The sequence below is a fragment of the Phocoena phocoena genome, chromosome 9 (assembly GCF_963924675.1).
Source record: "Phocoena phocoena chromosome 9, mPhoPho1.1, whole genome shotgun sequence".
In the NCBI taxonomy this organism is placed as follows: Eukaryota; Metazoa; Chordata; class Mammalia; order Artiodactyla; family Phocoenidae; genus Phocoena; species Phocoena phocoena.
Genome location: NC_089227.1, coordinates 62,948,241 through 62,970,587, shown reverse-complemented (window position 1 = coordinate 62,970,587; position 22,347 = coordinate 62,948,241). Strand labels below are relative to the sequence as shown.

Here is a 22,347-nt window from a genome sequence, read left to right as displayed (position 1 = left end):
ACTGGTGAAAGGCAAACACTGTTAACCAAAAATTCGTCATGCAGCAAAACAACTCTTCAAAACAAAGGAGAAATCAAGACATTCTCAAATAAATAAAAATTCAGGGAATACACTGCTAGCAGACCTGCTCTATAAGAAATACTAAAGGGAGTACTTCAGGCTGAAATGAAGACACTAATGAAATCCACATGAAGAAATGAAGGTCAACATTAAAATTAACTAATAGGTAAATATAAAAAACAGTGTAAGTGTATATTTGTCTCTCATTCCTTTTATTCCTATATTATTTAAAGAAACTGTATAAAATAATACAGTAAACCTGTGTTGATAGGCTTATAACCTATAAAAATATAATTTATATTACAATGATAGTAGAAAGGAAGAGAGAAACAGCTTTATGGAAGAAAGTTTTTATATACTATTAAAATTAAGTTGGTATTATTCTGAACTAGATAGTTTATAAGTTAATATGTTAATTAATATCTCCAGGACAACAACCACTAAGAAAATGACTAAACATATATATAGTAAATAAAACAAAATGAGAATTTAAATGGTATGCTAGAATATATCTATTTAACAAAAAAGAAGGTAGTTAATGGCAGAACCAAGGAACAAAAAAGATATAAGACATACAGAAAACAAAGAAAAAAATAGCAGACATATATGCTATCTTATTAGAAATTGCATTAAATGTAAATGGACTAAACATTCCAATCAAAACTCAGAGACTGATAGACTAGATTAGAAAGAAAAGCATGATCCAACTATGTACTGTCTACAAGAGACAAATTTTAGATTCAAAGACACAAATAAGTGAAAAGGAAAAAGACAGAAAAAGTCATACTATGCAAACAGTAAGTAAAAGAGAGCAGCTGGGGGCTTCCCTGGTGGCGCAGTGGTTGAGAGTCCGCCTGCCGATGCAGGGGACAGGGGTTCGTGCCCCGGTCCAGGAAGATCCCACATGCCGCGGAGTGGCTGGGCCCGTGGGCCATGGCCGCTGAGCCTGCGCGTCCGGAGCCTGTGCTCCGCAACGGGAGAGGCCACAACAGTGAGAGGCCCGCGTACCGCAAAAAAAAAAAAAAAAAAAAAAAAGAGCAGCAGGGACTATACTAATATCAGACAAAAATGACTTTAAAATAAAAATTGTTACTAGAGATAAAGAAGGACATTTTATAATGGTAAGAGGGTCAAGACATAATGATTATAAAATAAATGCACTTAACAAGGGGTCCAAAATACATGAAGCAAAAACTAAAAGAATTGAAGAAACAGATAATTCAGCAACAATAGTTGGAGACTTCATTACCCTACTTTCAATAATAGATAGAACAACTAAGCAGAATATCAACAAGAAAAAAGAAGACTTGAACCACACTATAAGTCAACTATACCTAACAGATGTATATAGAACACTCCACCCCAAAAGAGCAGGATACACACTCTTTCTCAAATGTACATTTTAAGTTCTTCAGGATAGATCACATGTCATGTCACAAAACAAGTCTCAAGAGATTTTAAAAGATTGAAATCATAAAAATATGTTCTCTAATCACAATGGAATAAAAGTGGAAACCATACAGAAGAAAATTTTGGAAATTTAAAGATAGATGGAAATTAAACAACACACTCCTAAAACCAGTCAGTCAAAGAAGAAACAACAAGAAAAATTAGAAAATGCTTCAAGGTAAATGAAAATAGAAATACAACATACCAAAACTTATGGGAGTTTCTCTAAAGCAGAGCTGAAAGAAAATTTTATACCTGTAAACACCTATATTAAAAAAGATGAAAGGTCTCAAATCAATAATCTAAACTTCCACCTTAAGAAATTAGGAAAAGAAGAGCAATTAATCCCAAAGCAATCAGAAGAAAGAAAATAAAGTTGAGAATGGAAATAAATAAAAAGAAGATAAAAGAATTCAATAAAACCAAAAGTAGCTTCTTTAAAAAGTTCAACAAAATTGACACACTATTTGCTAGATTAAACAGGAAAAATAGAGAGAAGACTCAAATTACAAAAATCAAGAATAAAAGTGAGGACATCATACTGACCTTACAGAAAGGAAAAAAAAAATTACAAGGGACTACTATGAACAATTATTTGCAAACAACCTAGATGATCTACATGAAATGGTCAAACTCTTAGACATACACAAACTACTAAAACTGACTAAAGAAAAAATAAAAAATATGAATAGACTTATAACAAGTAAAGAGATTGAATTAGTAATCAAAACTCTTCCCACCAAGAAAAGACCAGGCCCAGATGGCTTCACTGTTGAATTCTACCCAATGTTTAAAGAAGAACTGACACAAACTTTCCACAAAGTTCTTTCAAAAAATAGGAAGGAACATTTTCCAACTCATTCTATGAAGCTAGTATGATCCTGATAAAAAACCAAAGACATCACAAGGAAAGAAAACTATAGACCCATATGTCTTACAAATATAGACTCAAAAATCTTCAACAAAACATAGAAAATTGAATCTAGCAACATATAAAAAAGATTATACACCAAGTGAGATTTATCCCAGAAATGCAAGGTTGGTTGGTTGAACATATGAAAATCCATCAATATAACACATCATATTAAAACAACAAAGAACCAAAACCACATGATCATCACAACAGATGCAGAAGATACATTTGACAAAATCCAACACCTCTTCATGTTAAAACACTCAATGAACTAGAAACAGAAGAGAGTTTCCTCAGCTTGATGAAGGTATCTACAAAATATTAACAGCTGACATCATACTAATGGTGAAATGGGTTGGCTGACTGGATGACAAGAATGCCTTTGCAACCACTTTCTATTCTTCCCCCAACATTCAAGTTTTGAAAATTTTCAAACCTTCAGGAAAGTTGCAAAAATAGTACAATGAACACCTACATGCCCTTCACCTAGAAGTACCAGTTTTTAGCATTTTGCAATCTTTTAGCAAGAGAGAGAACTATTTAACTTTTTTTTTTTAACCACGTAAGACTCATATGTAGACACTCTAATTTAATTAAGTAGGTACCTCCCAGGCCTAAGAACACTTTCCTTTTTCCATTATAACCACAAGTTAACTATCACACTCAGGGAATTTAATATTAATGCAACAGTATCATCTAATATACAGTCTACCTTCAAATCTCCTAAGTTTTCCTAATAATGTCTTTTACAGTATTTTGTTTTCAATCCAGGATCCAGTCCATGATCATGTATTGCATTTAGTTTTCATGTCTCTCTCATCTACTTTAATCTAGAACAGCTGCCGAAATTTCTTTTTTCCTTCAGAACACTGACATTTTTTATGAATCTAGACCAGAACTAAATATGAATTTGTCTGATAGTTCCTCACGATAAGGTTCAGGTTAAACATTTTTGAGTAGAGTACTACATAGGTGATGTTTCAACTATTACTTAAGATGGCAGGTTTGTTTTTAGAATGGTGGTGCTATTTCTCTATTTTTGTGCAAACATGGGGAGGAAAGCTATCAAAAGCCTGTTCATCCAAAATTCATCTGCATCAGTAATTTCTCAAAAAAAATCACAGAACACCAGGCCTTAAAATGGCCATAACTCAAAGGGTCAGTTCTCAGTTCAAAAACAGATAAGCAATGTGAAATTCATATATTTACATGCACTAAAATTCATTATTTGGTCTATACAAATCTCTGGGGATTTCTTAGCTGTCAGTTCTTCCTTTCATTAAACGGATATGAGTATTCATTAGTTGCAAGCATAGTAGGGTTTGAGGTCCAATGCTCTAGTGTGGCAATGGTGAGCCCTTTCTTCATCCCATTATTTAAAATCACTATCCACCCTATCCAAAATATTTTTCTCCCCTTCTCTGATTTGCGCTTTTTCCTTAGCACTTTTCACCTGCTAACATACATATTTTCATTTATTTCTCCTGGTTGTTGCCTACCTCCCCACTGTAATGTAATCCTCATGAGGGTGGGCAATTTTATCTTTGTAGTTCACTGTTATACTCCCAGCCAGGCTCTCAGTTCTAGAGGGTATGCAATAAAAATTTTTAATACACAAATGAGTGAATAAATGGATGGATGTTTTCCCCTCCTGCATTGAAATGTGCCAGAGTTGCAAGGGCACAAGAGACTAGGGGTATTTGAACCACACAGTTTCCTTTCAAATATAACTTGATCAAACTGTCCCTAAACCTCTTTTCCACTGACACTTCTCCACCTGGGTGCTCAACATGTGAGTATTATGAGATATATGGGTTTGTTACAGAAAAGCATTACAAATGGGTCATTTAGTAGATCAGAAAAATGAACACAGTTATTAACCAATTAGTGACAGACATATACAAAACTCTCACAGATCTTGATCATGAAGTTCTGGATATGACCCGCTCCACTAGAGGGTTTGTGGAGGTCTCCAATTCATTTCCAACCATGGTTACCTTTGAAGTTCTGAGGAAGCAGGAGAAACCAAAGGGATATTTGGAAGAAGTAAATAGAGGAAAAGTGAAAAAAAACAACAACTGAGAATAAAATGGTTTCTCTGTGGCCTCCTTCCCCACCACCAATCATGTCTTTTCATCACCCCGAAGCCCCAGGTTTACGTATAGCTTAACATCAGCCTTTAAAACACATTTGGTTTCGTTCAATGAGGATTGTGGGCAGGTCAGGAACTAAGCAGTCAACAGACTGAATATCATCTTCTCATCTTGACTATAAAGTCTGGAATGAAGGTTCCAGAAGGAAAGGCTCTTTCAGAGAAAGGGGAAACTGATTTCAGGCAAAATATACTCTCTGAAGGAACTTGGAAGTTCTTGTCAAACTATATCTTTTGCAAATACTGGAATAGTATAAACCAGTAAGTACAGAAAAATCTTTTTCACATTAATAAAAATTTGGAAGTATAAAAATTATTACATAATAAAAATAAGGCTCAAGAACAAACCTTCGTATAGTTGATTCTTTTTTATGGGGAGAAGACATATCTTGTTAAAGTTTTAGGTTGTTGGTTTTAATCCAAAACTATCTTACCAAACTTCAAACTAACCACAAGACCTTCCTGACTTAAAATTCTAAGTTCTCACTCACCAGATGGCATGTTCTGAGTCCACAAAACCCACTGTGAACCCAGGTGAACTCGAAGTCAAAAAGAGACTCATCGGGCTCCACTGGTGGCACAGTGGTTAAGAATCCACCTGTCAATGCAGGAGACATGGGTTCGAGCCCTGGTCTGGGAAGATCCCACATGCCACAGATCAACTAAGTCCATGCGCCACAACTACTGAGCCTGCGCTCTGGAGCCTGCGAGCCACAACTACTGAGCCCGTGTGCCACAACTACTGAAGCCCACGTGCCACAACTACTGAAGCCCGCGCGCCTAGAGCCCGTGCTCCGCAACAGGAGAAGCTACCAGAATGAGAAGCCCACGCACCGCGACAAAGAGTAGACCCCACTTGCCACAACTAGAGAAAGCTTGCATGCAGCAACGGAGACCCATCGCAGCCAAAAATAAATAAATAAATTTAAAAAAAAAGAGAGACTCATCTCCTAGAAACTTCCACCTTGAGTTTTGACTCTTAAGCTGCTGACAACAATTTTATTTTCTCTCTGGGAACACGTAAAAGAATGGTAAGAGGCCGCTCTATTGTTAGAAAGAATGACAGTGTGAAATATATTTACAGTCATTGCCAATTTTATGTTCGGGGACTGAGAGCAGGACGGCAGAGAGGAAAGAGATGGTGAGAGTTCCTTGCTAACCTCCACATTATGAGTCTCAAATTCCTGAGAGAGCCCCTCAGACACCAGAGACTTCCCTCCTGCTGAGGCCTTCAAAACTTCACCTTCTTGGAGAGAAAACAAGTAAGACAAAAGAAAGTTGTTTGGCTTCTAAATTAGACTGGCCTCTCCTCTGAAGAGCTGGGCAGCTGCTGCATCAGACTCACGTCTGCCAGGCTCTCGGCAGCCGGAGGATCATATCGCACTGTCTGGCTGCACAAGCCCATGGTAAGCACTGCTCCCCACGTGCATCCTGCCAACAACAGCAACCCCTCTTACCATTCAGCCTTGACCCTGTGCACATGTTCATGATGTTCTCAAGGACTCTGCTAAAACTGAACGGGAGAGGTCTGTTGGGAGGCTTTGTGGATTTGTAAAGGCAGAGGAGGTAATCCAACCTGTCCCCATTAAATATTCAAGTTCAGAGTTCCCAAATTTTGAGAATTCCTAAATAGCTACTTCCAAAGAAGGAAAAGCATTCAAGAACTAATGGATCTGAATCTGTTCTGACATTCCCACAAGTCACCATTGAAAAGTGATCAGTGCTTGTGTTTGAGGGCACTGGCCAGACTCCCAGTGGGGTCGAGCTGACCTGGACAGCAACACAAGGGCTCATTTATCAGTGGGTCTTCCAAATGCATAAACAATTTGATTGTGTTTTCCAAATTAAGCAAGATAACTCCATAAATCTTGGGCAGGGCAGTAGTCAGAACTTTCACAAATGTTAATCAACTGTCGGTAAATACCGATTAGAATTCTGAATTCTTAGAATGATCAAATGTTTGGTATTGTTCATTCATTCATCCATTCAGCAAATAATTCTTGAGTGCCTACTATGTGCTAAACTCTGTTTTAGGTATTGGGGATACAGCCATGAACAAAACAATGTCCCTGCCCTAATGATGCTTATATTCTACCAGGGCAGGGGGAAGATAGCGAGAAAAGAGAAAGACAGAGGGGAAAAAGCAAGCATATCAGATGGCGATACAAAAGCTATGGAAAAAATAAACAAGGCTAGTTTGAGAAGGAGTGTCAGGTGGCAGAGGGAGTTGGTAGCAAAATAGAGTCACCATTTTAGATAGTATTGATGGGTTATGAAAGACCTCACTAAAGAATGTTTGACATTTGAGCAAAGCCTCGAAGGAGGAAAAGGAGCCAGGCATAGGCATCTGCGGAAGAACAGTCCAGGCAGAGCTTTCTACAAATACAAAAAAGCTGAAGTGGGTGTGTGCCTGGCATGTTCAAGGAACTGCCAGGAGCCCAGTGTGCCTGGAAAGATTTATGTGCGGGAGAGTCTTGGAAGATAAGGTTGGGAGGGAGCTCTGGCTTTCACTCCAAAAAGAAGGGATGCCATTGGAGGATTCAGAGGAGAGGGAGGCAAACCCTTAGAAAGGATTACTCTGACTGGTAATTAACGACTTCACTTTCAGCCTTCTTTCTTGGCACAATATCCACCGGGCAGACCACACATCGAATGTGAATGTGGCATGTGGTAGTAGTAGGCAGGAGGAAAGGTCCCGTGAATGTGAATGTGGGACATGCTCCCTCCTGACCTGGCAGCACTGATTAGACCTACGATGTCCGACGTGGTAGCCACTAGCCACATGGACTACTGAGTAACTGAAATGTGGTTAACCTGAAACAAGGGGTACTGTAAGTATGAAATACACACCGGACGTTGAAGCCTTCGTATGAAAAAAGAATGTAAAATGGCCCATTAATATTTTTATAATGCTTATGTATTTAAATGATAATATTTTGGATACAATGGGTTAAATAAAGTGTAGTATTAAAATTCTCTTTACCTGTTTCTTTCTCACTTCTTTTAATGTGGCTACTAGAAAATTAAAATTTTTGCAGTTTTTATTTGTTTATTAAATTGCATATGTGGCTCACGTTATACTTCCCTTGGACAGAGCAGGGTTAGAGTGTTACTAGAACAGTGCTTAGACCTTCCCATTATAAAGAAGCAACAGATAAAGGGTGGCAGCTCCTTAAGTGAAGAGAAAGAATGACTCAGACTGCAAAATACTGTCTCCCAATGGACAAAAAGAAAGGCCCTGGAATTTGAAGGCAAAGAGGCAGCTTCCTCATGTAGCCGACTGTGTGAAGGGCAATAATCAGACACGAAGGAGCTACCTGGTAGGTTTCTCCTCAGAAAACCAATCCAGGAAACTAATTTAAAATGTTTAGGTTTGGGACTTCCCTGGCAGTCCAGTGGTTAAGACTTCGCCTTCCAATGCAGGGGGTGTAGGTTCAATCCCTGGTCGGGGAGCTAAGATCCCACATGCCTCAGGGCCAAAAAACCAAAATATAAAACAGAGTCTGTCATACAGAGTGAAGTAAGTCAGAAAGAGAAAGACAAATACAGTATGCTAACACATATATATGGAATTTAAGAAAAAAAAAATGTCATTAAGAACCTAGGGGTAAGACAGGAATAAAGACACAGACCTACTAGAGAACGGACTTGAGGATATGGGGAGGGGGAAGGGTAAGCTGTGACAAAGCGAGAGAGAGAGGCATGGACATATATACACTACCAAACGTAATGTAGATAGCTAGTGGGAAGCAGCCGCATATCACAGGGATATCAGCTAGCCTGGAGGGGTGGGATAGGGAGGGTGGGAGGGAGGGAGATGCAAGAGGGAAGAGATATGGGAACATATATATATGTATAACTGATTCACTTTGTTATAAAGCAGAAACTAACACACCATTGTAAAGCAATTATACTCCAGTAAAGATGTAAAAGAAAAAAAGATATAAGAGGAAAATAAAAGTGTACTTTATAAAGTTTTTACACACACAATATATATATATATAAAACAGAAGCAATATTGTAACAAATTCAATAAAGACTTTTAAAAAAATGTTTAGGTTTGACATACAAATGACTGTCCTAAATTCAAACAGGTTACCACTGAAAGGACTATAACTAAAAATTACTCCGCCCTGAAGGAAAGGGAAGGCATCTACTAAGTGCTGCTTACTAGGCAGGCCACTTTGTACGAATCATCTCTTGAAGTCCTCAAAGCCTGGGACTTCTTTAACTTAAAAAAGAAAAAAATGGGGGTGGGATGTTTTGGCTCCAAAGCTCCGAGGTTTCTCTGAAATCTTCTATTTCATTTCTACAACAAGAAGCAAGGAACCTGTATCCTTTTTGTTTTGCATTAAACTCTTCATGCATGGAATAGCTTTGTAGGTCCTGTTTTCTAGAGCAAGCATACTAGAGATGGAGGAAGAAGACATAAGGCTCCTGAGTATATTTTGCCAAGAAGTAATTCCCCATTTTATGAATGAAGAAAGTGAGGTCTAGTGTATTCACTGATGGAGGAGCAGAGCTGAATTAAATTCCTGCCCCACTGACTGCAAAGACCATGCCCTTCCACCAGGGCCCACTGGCCAGATCCCAAGTAAGATATACAGAACCCACAGTTGGCCCCTGACTCTATTAATGCTCTGGTCATGGCTACCCGCCCCCCATGGCAAACTCAGGCCTCTTCTGTACCAACATTTGGACAACGCTTGGAATGGGGAAGCAATAAGGGTTAACATGGAGAAGGAAGCAACACCCTCACATCTGCACAGGCCTCGAGGAACAAATGCTGCTGAAAAGGCCAGGGGACATGCTCTCTTCTTAGAGAACCTCAAAACTCTTCCAGAAAACCATCAATCTCCCACTGCCTGGGTTTATACTAATATGGAGGCACGTCAAGCTACTGGAATGACTTTCCATCTCTGAGCTATGAATCTAAGATTGTATAATAATTGCAGACACACTAAGCCCGGCCCATTCATCAACGTAAGTGAGGAACCCTGCAGCTGGAGTTCTCTTCCTGACTCTCACTGCCAGCTGAGTTTACCGCCTTACCCTTGCCTTGGGGTGAAAAAGAAAAGATTCCTCTGCTTCTAATCATTGTTCTATAATCAAAACCCGCAAGTCCATTTCAGGAGCAAAGAACTTCATGTGATCCAAAATGGATGAGAGTCTCTTGCTCCTCGTTCTATAGACATTTTGGAGGCACCAGACATGTCTTAATATTGCAGAGAAGCTTTATGGTCAAAGAGTCAAAAATAGCTTCTCTTCATAGTTTTTTAATAAGTTGTGGCATAGCTAGAATAATAGGTAAAGACTTTTTGCATTTTTTATGTAATTTATAATAATATTAACTATTTAAAAATGTTCATCATTGTGCATTTGTCAAAACTCATAGATAGGTATGCCAAAGGGTGAATTTTACTGTGTATTAATTAAAAATTAATTTTTTAAAGAAGTAAATTTTAAAATGTGGTGATGATAATCTATTAGTATATTAGAAAAAAATAATTTCTATTAACTGGTATTTCAAGTCTGTCCTATAACTTGCTTCCTGGGAAAATAAAGGCCTTTTCTGAGTTGGGTAATTATGAAATTATAGAACTGGGAAGGCTCTAAGAAGTCCTTGTTTTACTTATGGGGAAACTGAGTCTCAGGTTACTGGGGAGATTCCAGGTCACATAACAAGCCAGTGACAGAAACAGGGCAGCACCCCAGGTCTCCTCACACCAAGACCGGTGGCCTTTGGCCCACAACAGTGCCCCCTAGGGGATACAGAACCCATCTGCATGCCTAAAACCACTCAGAACAATATAGTGTAGTAGCCAAAGCAAAACTTTAAAAAAATACCAAAAACTTCATTGCACTTTTCCTAGTGCTTGGTCAAACGATTTTACTTAAAGATAGAAGTTTAGGGTCAACATCCAGTTTGATTATAAACGAAATCTTGCTTCAATATACGAACGTTTTTGTGTTGGAAAAAACCCTCTTGCAGCCTGATGTTTTTCTGGCACTTAGCGGGCTGAGTTATTAAAGACAGCTGTGTCCATTGTTTATGAATATTATGGATACTGAAAGCCTAATAACAAAACCAAAAATTCTCAGGAGTTCCCTCCCTTTCCTTCTCTTGAACTTGAAACTGAAAAGAAACATATTTCCCACCACCGTCAAGACCAGTCACTCCTGTCACCTACCAATCACATTCCTCAACCCGGATCAGTGAGGAAAAAGCACCCTAGCATCAACACAGCTCCACAACAAAAATGTGTAAGTGTATGAAAAACTCATTTTGTCAAATTAAGGCATGAAAAAAATTAAGATATGGATCAGTATTAATGATGTGGTGAGGGTAATTTTTCATACTCATTTTGAAATTAAAATGTAACTTCTATTATTGAATTTTAGTGCTTAAAGTATAAGCCCAGGATACTCCTTCATAATGAGTAACTGATTTTATTGATGTTTGACTACATTATAAATTTACTCTGACCAAAAATGAAACTGGTACCTTTCCCTCCCACTAAAAGAATGTCATGGACAAACTATGGCCTTTCTTTTCATTCACTGTGAGTATAGGGGGTTTTTTTCTTTTGTTTAACTCCAGCAATATTCAGAGGTTTCCAAAGTCCTCGCACAGAACATCTGGAACATAATACTGTTAATCATGATCACATTATCTGATTCTGTTATGTGTATCACGGAGAACAGAAGAAAGGCACTAGAGCAAAAAGAAGCACATAGAATTATGTGATAGATGCGTTTGACACTGGATATAAGTCCAGGTTGTTTGTACATTTCATGGTGCTCCTTACACAGAAGGTTCACCTTGATCCTGGAAGCCTGTCCCCTTTCCAAAGAGCAAAGTCTGCTCGATATATATTTCCAGCTGGCTCTTCTGAACCACAGCTAGAGAACTTAGGTGGGTTTAGAAAGGATGATTCACTGCTGTGACTCAGTGTAGGCTCAGACATGGGCTTTAGAAGACAAGGTCGAATGTGTGCATTCCCATTCTTCCCCTGTGTGTTTGTGGTCCGGCATCCTCCTATCTTTGGGAGGACCGTGCTGCCTGTGATGTAAATACGTTGCTGCTTACACTAAACAAGTGGTACCATTTAAAATTCCACTCAAAGGGAATGGTGGTAATTGAAGCCATTCACAGGACTACAAAAGCACTGCCACCCTCCAAACTGAACGTTCGAATGACATCTAAAAGGTGCCAAAATGTGCGATCAATTCATTCAAAGGATATTTTGTGAATATCTAGCAGTACAGAACTCTGTGACGGTTATTTCAGGAGAGACCAAGCTAGCAATGAAAATGAATTATGCTACTTTACTAAAACAGGCTGCTGTATCGAGATACTGATGGGAATGGAAGAGGGGCAGCTTAAGGAGGACGGGAAATGACAGGGAAAATGGAAGCATGAGGGAAAGGACAAGGGATGGAAGAGTAAAGGGGGTGGGGGGGAGCTATGAAGCAGAAACAAGGAAAGGGACAAAGACAGTAGCAGACCCATAGATACCAGTTTTTTTTAAATTAATTTCTCTAGGTAATAATGGACAAAAAGACGAAAAAGTTCAGGAAACATTCTAAGATACTGTAACACTCACATTTTATTCTATTTTACAGACAAAATGGAATATTTCTTGTACAGAACAAACATATGGACACCATGGGGGGAAAGCGGCGGGTTGGTGGTGGTGGTGGGATGAATTGGGAGGTTGGGATTGACATACATACACTAATATGTATAAAATAGATAACTAATAAGAATGTGTTGTATAAAAATAAATAAATAAAATTCAAAAAAAAAATAGGCTATTCTTTAACATTCACTAATGTTTCCTTTCTCTTCTTCCTACGCCGCAGGAAGACGCATTCTTAGACTTGCTGTCATCCCGTGAGGCCTTGAGGAGTCAGAGCTCACACCACCCCCATGCCCCAGCCTCTTCACACAGCTACTGTGAAGTCTCGTCACCGGTTCCTTTAAAAATGCTTTAGGTTGGAGTCTCTTCCTCTTTAGCTTTATCATAAATCCTTCACGTCACCATGATCATTGAAAGAAAGTAAGTGAATACTGAATGTACTGTCTTCAAAATAGAAATGAAGACCCAGGTAGGAAGGTACAAAGTTCTAGATCATAGAACTCATTTTCCAGAACATGGATACTCAAATCAGAGAGTGTAAGACTAGTCATTGGGTCAAATACTTACTGTTTCCTACGTGCAAGACACTGTCCTCAAAGATGTGAGGACATGATGCCTGGCCACAAGAAACTGAACATCCAGAACGCAGAAGTAGGACAGGTAGGAAGGGATGGGCGCAAGAGCCCCAGTGGAAGATCAGGACTGGAAAGCAGGAGGGGCCCTCACACTCTGAGCCAAGAGAGAAAGGGATGCCTGAGAAGACAGAGAGGTGGGAGGCTACAGGGCCACAGGCAGGGAAGAGCCACTGTAGAAACTCAGAGTAATTTCCCTTTAGTGTGGAGGCAGGTCCAAGTCACCGTCTCACAACGAAGGAGTCAGAGATAGGAAGAGAGGATCGTAAGCAAAGAAAAGTCTTGGACCAATTAAACTGCGGAGCTGACAGTGTTGACTCACATTTTCCTTAGTTAATATGTCTGGATCGAGATTTGAGGAGAAAAGATTGGAAGAAGACATGGGATTTCAGCAAACTCTGTCATTATCCAACGTGCCACATACACACTAAGATCAAACTGCACACACGGCACTTTTTTCAGCATTTTTTTAAAAACACACCTTAACGTAAACAGCAGAAGGTTATTATCCTTCATATGCAGACTGCGATAGAACTTTAACCACTGAACAGAAAAATGAGAAAAACGCACAATTTACAGAAGAAACACAGTTGGCTAATAAACATGAAAGACGCTCAATTTCAGAAGAAAGCGTTAATGAAAACAAGATTCTCAAATGGAAAAACAGTTTTGGTGCAGGAAGATATACACCTAGGTACTGCTGGAGAGGACATTAGGACATGACTTATATGAGGTATTTTAGCAACACACACACATACACCTTAAAATGTTTGTATCCTTGACCCACCAATTATACATCTATGAGTTTAGTCCAAGGAAATAATCAGATAAACAAGAAAAGATTAATTTTCGAAGATGTTTGTTATACTATTCATAATAGTGCAAACTGAAAACAAGGTTCATTTTTAATTCCACAAAAACCATTAAATAAATCATAGTATACTGATGAAATATTATGCAGCTAATAAAAGTTATTTTTCAATGACTTGTGTGTGTGTGTGTGTGTGTGTGTGTGTGTGTGTGTGTGTGTGTGTGGTATGCGGGCCTCTCACTGTTGTGGCCTCTCCCGTTGCGGAGCACAGGCTCCGGACGCGCAGGCTCAGCAGCCATGGCTCACGAGCCCAACCGCTCCGCGGCATGTGGGATCTTCCCGGACAGGGGCACGAACCCGTGTCCCCTGCATCGGCAGGCGGACTCTCAACCACTGTGCCACCAGGGAAGCCCTCAATGACTTTTTAATGAAACAGAGATATGTTCACAATATGTTAAATGAAAATAACCAGAATGCAAAACTGCATACAGAAAGTGATCCTACCTAGTTATATTACTATATGTAAACATGAAAAAAAGAAAGGTTGGAAGGAAATATATCAAATCATATTAACAGTGGTTTCCTTTGAGCTGTACAATTCTTTCTATTTTTCAATACACTTGGACTTTTTATATCATACAGCATATAGTTGGCACATTATCACATACTGGGCACACACACAAAAAATGTTACAGGATGGTTTGATTTGGGCTTATTTTTAATAAATACACCCAAGTCAATAGATTGTAATTGTCTGGAAAGGAAAAGTGAAATTCCCTTAATCTTTGAGCACTCAATACCTAATACACTATCTAACACACAGCAGACACTCAATCACTGTTAAATTAAAAAATAACTGGCTGGCTCTGAAGACAAGTGATGGGTGAAAAGATGGAAGAATGAATGGTTGGAAAGTTCTTCAGTCTTTAGTAAAATCAGTATTTTTCCTGGGACTTTTAGGAGATGAAAGGGGTTCATCATGTGACAGACCTTGAAGAGAGTAAAAGCAAGAGGAAAAAATTCCAAGGAATGATCTTTGCAAAGATACGATGAGATGAGATTTAATCCATGGAGCTTGTTTTTCTACCAACTCTCAATATCCATTCCAAACTTCACTCAAATTTCTAAACGTATCTGCTTCTTAGATGGACAGGAGAAAGCAACTGCTCAAAAGCAATTACACAGTTGCCCCTCTATTCTACTAGGAGGATGAATTTACATTCACAGAACTACTGAAACTCATGTCTAGCTGAACCCAATTCCTCTATATAATCTCCAAAGAAATTGATGCTTAAACTCCATCAGTGACTATTACAAGGAATAGACAGGCCCCACCAGATTAACATTTATTTCTATCCACCTTTGGAAGCGGAAGCACTGAGCATGGCTCTATCCCAGCAACTATCACATTCTCTTTGTACAGTCATAATTTCTTGGCAAAGAGATGCACACTATAGATCACAGTGTCTCCATTCTCCAACTGGTGTGAGGGTAACAGATACGTGTTCATCTTTCACTCTCCCATCACTGTGACATATACTTAGGCTGAAGGCCCAAGGCTGGAATCTGGTATGGGTTTAAACTTGCTGAGACTTGTGAACTTCAGAGAAAGGAAATGTAATTCACATTTGCATTGTATTAATATCCCTTGCACCAAAATTGGAGTTCTTTGTAGATGCTCACATCACCATTATTACTCCCTCAAAATATCTGGTTGCTCTTCATTCCATAGATTCAAATGGCATGTCCCACTTTCAAATGTCTACAAACAACCATACATAGTATCTCAAAATGACACTAGTTGGTGGCAGGGAGAGGGTAGATGGGATAGGAATGACATGTGACTTTATACTCAGGCAGTTCAGGATTTCAATTCTTATTAACTTTTTGACCTCAGGCAAGCTATTAAAATTCTCAAATCTCAGTTTCTTCGTCAAAAAAAAAAAAAAAAAAATGGGGCTAATGCCACCTAGGTTACAGGACAATCTTGAAAATTAACATTAAAGCACTATATGTATCTGGCACAGAGTATACACTCAGTAAAAGCAGCTACTATTATCAGTTAATTCCTCTATAAATAAATCATTTGTTGATCTCTTTTCAAACTGTGTGTTTTCCTATATATGCTCAAATGTCATACATGAAATTTCCTTTCCAACTTTTTCCCTATTAGGCTCATTTTTCAGATGGTGGCTCCCTATGTAGAAAAATAACTTTACAGGATGCTTCAGCTATAAACTATATAAAGAAATAAGCATAAGGAACCTTAGAAGCCACAAAAAATAAAGACATATATGGGGATTAAAATTCAGGGTTTGGCCTGAAAATACATGAGACAGGGCTGAAACGGGATTTAAAATACACAACAGTTATTCCCAATATTTTTAACATCAGAAGTTAAGCCTCCTGTTGATTTCAGAAACTTACTGAAAGTACTCAACTAGTAACACAGATAACTCAACCAGACTCATGAAGGCTTTAGGACAAGCCTTGAAGCTCCCACCTCATTAGTTTCCACCAATTGTAAACTAGTATATCATGAAAATTGCCCAATCCAAATCAAGTCCTTACATTAAAAACTCACCTTAATCCAGACCCCCACAAAGAACCTCACAAATATCCTACCTTTGTCCTCTTCCTTCCAAGATATTATTTTAAGGCTCCACCAAGGTAATCATCGATGACCACAGTCAGCAATAAAGTCAGCTTTGCCTTCTTTCGGTGCTATTTTCAAGAAGCAAGAATTTGATACCCCTATAACAAATAGCTGTACATTTATGGAGTCACCCTGAAGGGAATGGCATTACAGTAGACCTTCCAATAGAAGGCTGACAGAGAAATCACAATTGCTCAGATTCATCCTAACATAAAACCCCAAGATTCCGGACCTCATGGTCTAACCAAACACAGTCAGAGCACCAGCCACTTCTCTAAGCAAGTTGGAGACCCCTCCTAGTGGCCAAGTGCTATCCAGCCCTTAAGTAAAAGCCCTTTTTTTTTTTTTTCAATTGACTGTTCAAAACCAAGACCTTTTTGTCCTCAGAGTGATGGTACAACCACAGTGCAAAATGGAACACTGCAGCAATTACATCAATATTTCAGACCAGTTTTGGAAACTACTCTGAAGGTTTTTGGCCCACACTGCTTAGAAAAACTGCCCACATTGATCTAATTCACTCGATAATTGCTCAGTTCTCCAATTTATTGCCCGGATGTGGCCAAATTTCTCCCCATGGACAGGGAAGATATAATGACAGTCTATCACTAAAATGCGCCAAATTGCACAAATTACCAAAAGTAAGGCAGAGGCCGTGTGAGAGGATTCAGGCATGGAGGGTCCCAAGTTCCCATGTCAGAGGAGCAGCGGTGTGGCTGGTAACATGTAACTTGGATTGCCCCGGCATTATGTGACCACAGAAATGACGAGCTGTCCCACTGTGTCCTATTATAGGGAAGCTGGACAGACTGGAGCAGGGAGAGGTAGGACACATCTCCCCATATTTCAGGGCAAAGTCAACTCTGAGAGTAGAGAATTACAGTCTCTTTTCAAAGCTCGGCCACAGCGAGTGGCCCCGGTCACTGGCAGGTGCTTCCGGCCACTGCATCCTCCTGCTGCCATGAGGAGTGTGAATCTTTGAAGCTTAGACAACACTTTTTAAACAAGACATCCTCAGCGAAGTCATCCGCATTCCGTTCAAAGCAATTTATAATAAGTACTACAGCGGCTGAACATAAACCCATCATCCCTTCAGAAATGGAAAAGACGAAATGTGCAGGGGGGAGATATCGTAGCAGAGGGGGAGAGAGAGGCAGTGGGGAAAGAAAGGGAAATCAAAGTCAGCATTCATTCGTTCCTGAATTCAGCAATTATTATGAAGATCCATTAGGCACCAAGCACTGAAGATACAAAAGTTACCATTTTACCCTCACAGAGTTAAATAAAATCATCACACACACAAATACGTAATTACAAATCATTTTAAATGTTTAGGAAGTAAAGTATGGGTTGCTCTAAAGGGTTTAGCAACAGGACCTGATCTGGTCTTGGGGGCCAGAACAAGCTTCTGGAAAGAAGGAATGTTTGAGCTTCCAAGTGCAGGATGAGCGGGCATTACCTAGGTATGCGGCACCAGACGATGGAGCAAAAAGGAGAGAAGAAAGGAAAAGCGGCCTAGGTAAAGGCCATGAGATATTAGACCAGGGCTCCTCAAACTTTATTTGTTAAAGGAATCTTCTAGAAATCTCCCTAAACTGTAGATTTCAATTCTGGGTCTGGGGTAGGGCCCAAGCTTCTGCATTTCCGACAAGCTCTCCGGTGAGGCCAACACTGCTGGTTGGGTGCACGCTTTGTGTAGCAAGGATCCGGAAGATCTGCCCAGAGGCCAGAGCAGAGAGAACGAGGGAGGGTCAGTGATGAGGCCAGAGAGTTTGGCAGAGCTCGGGACCACACCAGGCTGTGCAGAGCATCTTAAGGAATCTGGTCTAAGAGGAATGGGAACCATGAACATCTGCATTTCCTTTGTTCTCTCCAAGTGACCTTGCTAGGAGTTTCATTTTCCCTGGGAGACAGCACTTTGCAGTATCTAAAGTGTAAGTGAGAGCAAAGGTGTTTATGGACTTCAGGGGTTCTAAGAGCCAATAAAGTACAGCTTCTTCATCACAGACAGCCCATTAACAAGCCATGATTATTAGTAAAAATCCTCAGAACTGAATAAGCCTTTGTCAGCAAAAGTGATCTTGGCCGGTTAATTTGGCTGGTTTTGCAGACTGAGGACTTGGCACTCTTTTTAGAGTGTCCTATGCCTCTGTGGGCTTCCCTGCCTTCAGTAAGCGATTTCCAAGGATGTGGAGCCCACAGGGTTCTTAAAATAGTTTGGTAATAGAGAACACAAACACCTCTCGTTGGCACTTTGGTCTTTAGCCTTACAAGCCTGAAGACGTTGGCTTTTCCAGAAATGTCTGTGCCAACTGCCACCAGCCTGTTCCCTGAAAATTTGATGAACAAAGGCACAGAGAACTGTTTGCTGTTCAGTTAGGCAGGTCATAAAAGCTCAAGCTTAAACGAGGTAGAAGCAGCCGAGTGCTTTTAACCAATTGCTTGATATACTTTATAAACTATTCTTTGCTTCTGCCATAGGAAAAAAGCATCTTCTTTTGTTTTTAAAGTGAACACAGGACTCATTCACACTGAACACATGACATGAGGAATGCACTCTGCTATGACTCAGACAACTCTAAGGAACAGCTAAACGAACTCAAGTATTCGCCACCCTGATTAGTACCAGCTCTACGGAGAATTCATTCTCTTGACTCTGTCATTATTTATAATAGGTAAATGGGGATGATACAGTTTGACAAGTGATAGTGAAGCACCGCATTTTCTATGTGAATCATGATGTTACTCTCACCTAAGACTCAGAGAAGCTCTGCTTCTGTAACGGGTAAGAGCGAGTGGTTGTGAAGTCCTCTCCAGATAATCTCCAAACATTAGCGTGTTCTGAACTGCCTGGAATGCTGTATATACTATCCTGACCTAAAGCAAGGATGTAAAATCATGTGTAAGACATTTGTTCCATCATCCAAGGAATCCATCTCAATCAGATGAAGTGTCTTTCTGGTGGTCTGCCTGTGTCACCGCATCCCAAAAACATGGGTAGACAGATTTTCACAAATCTAGAGAGTGTAACAAAGGGGGCTAGAGGTACAATACAATTTTCATGGTGTATATAATATCTACTTGAGAGGGGGTTACCTTGAAGAGTTGGCAGTTCATCCATCAGAGATGGGTAATATACACTAGAGATGCTTTACACATCATGACTCCATGGGGTATGCTCCAAGGCAGACAGTAATCTAATGAGAATGGACTATCTATCTAACAATAACTATTCTCCCAGGCAAGAAGGGCAAGAAGGAGCTGGCCAGCTTTAAAGGGCAGAATTGTCACAGTTTGGAAGGAAAAAGATTACTGGCTTTAGGGTACTCCATCACAAGACAGAGATACGAAAGCAAGAGAAGAGTGCTAGCTAGCATCACTGAGCGCCCACAGTGCTGAGCACAGAGGCGAGCAGGTGAGTGTAAGAAGACGTGCCTCCCTCCCTGATGGAGTACACAGTCTAACACAGAACAGGAAAATAATCCAGTAGCCATGCTACAATGGGGCAAGTGCTCACCTGGAAGTGTGTGTGTGTGTGTGTGTGCTGCGTGTGCATGTGAGGGAAAGATGGCACGTAAGCCAGCCAGTGAGAGCCATGAGCCTCAGGAATACAAATGAGAGAACAGTTGCTGCTTCTGCCTGGAGGGATGGGGTGGTCAGGGAGTTACTATGGGTGGTGATAACTGACTTTGAAAGGCCAAGCACTGACCAGGTGAAGGAGGAAAAGAAAGGGATTCCAGACAGGGGCAGTGGCATGAGCAAAGAAGAGGAGGCATAAGAAAGTAATGGGTTCAGGGAAAAGCTAGTGATCCAGTGTTCTACAGACGTGCGTATACCTGAACGGGTACATGTATGTACCTATACACATTCATATTCAGAGATATAAAAATACTGGTGTCCGTGTTTGTATGCACATATATATACACATATACATACACATATATGTTGTAGCCCACTGTTGCTACCCACCCACCTCCTCACACTCTCACGCACTCCAAGCCTCACAGGGCCAGAGCCAGACCGCATGTTTGCAATATTGCCTCCTAAACAAACATCTGCCCCGTTGCCACTCTCAGGACAGGGCCATTTGCTGCTAAAACATTATCTCTTTTATGAGTGTACTACATCAAAAGATCGCAAAATAAAAGCATATTGAAAACCAATTTATATTAATAACAAGCTGCAAAAAGGAAAGCTTAGGCCTCAAATTTTTGTATTCACAAAAAGAAAAACTGCTCTTATGACCCTCCCGATACCCAAGCCAACTCACAAATGTCCTGTCCCAAGCAAGAGCTCCACGGTCCCTTCTCCCTGTGCTAGTAACTCACAGACTGACGTCAGGGACACAGTCAACACCATTAGCTGCCCCTTACATGCTGAGGGTGGCAACGTGGAGAACTAGAAAGAATAGAGGATTAGGAATATAGGAATGTAGGAGATTAGAATATAGGGATATAGAAAATAATGTAGAATATAGGTCTGGAGGAACTCACGAAGCAGGGAAGCTTGGGCAAGCAACCACACCTTTGGATTTTTCTTTCTTCAGTTGAAAATGAAAGCAGGACTTGCAGGGGCCTGAACTTGGCCCTCCAGTGTATTTCGATCAGCACGCAGTGTGTTTAAAAACACACGGAATCTGAATACCTTGAGTGCATTTGAGTATGTGACTATAGATAGATACAGATATAGATATAAATATTCTCTCTCTCTTTCCCTCTCTCTTTCCCTCCTCTCCTTGCTTTCTTCCTTCCCCTTGCAAAAACCATCACCCTTGGTCATGTTTACTTTAATGTGGACCCCCTAGGTTGTGTATGCATATGTGCTATAGGATGGGGGAAATATTTTGGAAAAGACATGTAGAGAAATGACAAATACTATGATTTATGATGATCCACATATGATTCTGCTTTGGTGAAATTAGGATGCTGAAGTTCCCTATGTATTTTTTTAATATTCTGAGATGAGTACTGTATGTTCTTTATTACAAAAGATTAAAAGCTTAAAAAATATATGGTTGTACTAACTCCCTACTGTAAATAACTTGGAGCAGCGGTTTAAGACTAGATTCCCTATCATCACCATCACCACCATCACCACCAATGAGTTTACTTCAAATTTAAAAGACATTAATAAAAAAGATCTCTTTAAAATTATAAAATTATTACCCCAAATTCCTTTTTGCATTCCTAAGCACTCTGAAGATATCCTTAGCATATGAATTACAAATCAACAATGCCTAGAAAGGCAAGTCTATGGTTTTGTCTCACTAATTCCTTCTCCGCCCTGAATCCATGGTTTAGAGGCATTTCCTCCCGTCCGTTCCCCTCAACATAATTGACCAATCCTCAGATCAGCTTCTCTCCGAAGCAAGCTGCATTTATCTCCATCTGCTTCCCATTTGACTGCACTAAGGAACTCAACAGCTGCCTAAGCAAGAAGCTTCTCGGGCCCAAAGAACAGAGAATCCGTGTCTTCCCAAAAAAGAATATAGGTGGAGGGAATCAGCCTCTCTCCCTCACTCTTTAGACCAGTGGTTGTCAATCAGTCTTCCAAGACACACATGACAATGTCGGCAGACGTTGTTGCTTGTCCCAACTGAGGGGAGGAGCGCTCCTAAACTCCAATGGCAGAGGCCAGGGATGGTGCTAAACATCCTACAATGCGCAGGACAGCTGCCACCACAAAGAACTACCCAGCCCAAAAAGTTAACACCGCCAAGGCTGAGAACCCCGCCTTAGAGTGATGAGCTCTTCCCTTAGTTCCACATCAGGAGGGAGAGGAGGAGAGACCATAAGGAGACCTAGGACTGCTCTTGGTGAGTCCCAGCCACAATTAACCAGAAGGGACGCCCTTGGAACATCCAGGGCAGTACTTACAACACAGGAACACTTGATACATTTGTCTCCTTCTGGCTGAAATTCCTCCCCTTCTCGGTACTGCACCCCCTCAAACACACAGCCTAGAAAGCAAAGAAGAATTTCGATTTAGGGCAGCACCTTGATTCAGCTGACACTATCCTTCTATCCACTGC

General features: G+C 40.2%; 1 protein-coding gene across 2 annotated transcripts in view; it reads right to left on the bottom strand.

The window, feature by feature from the left end:
• The window catches only part of BMPER (BMP binding endothelial regulator), a 260,244-nt gene that overhangs the window by 162,675 nt on the left and 75,222 nt on the right, over positions 1-22,347 (bottom strand). For both annotated transcript variants that reach the window (XM_065883649.1, XM_065883651.1), the window contains exon 6: positions 22,193-22,275. In XM_065883649.1, the coding sequence (XP_065739721.1) occupies positions 22,193-22,275 (83 nt within the window). The remainder of the gene's footprint in view (positions 1-22,192; positions 22,276-22,347) is intronic.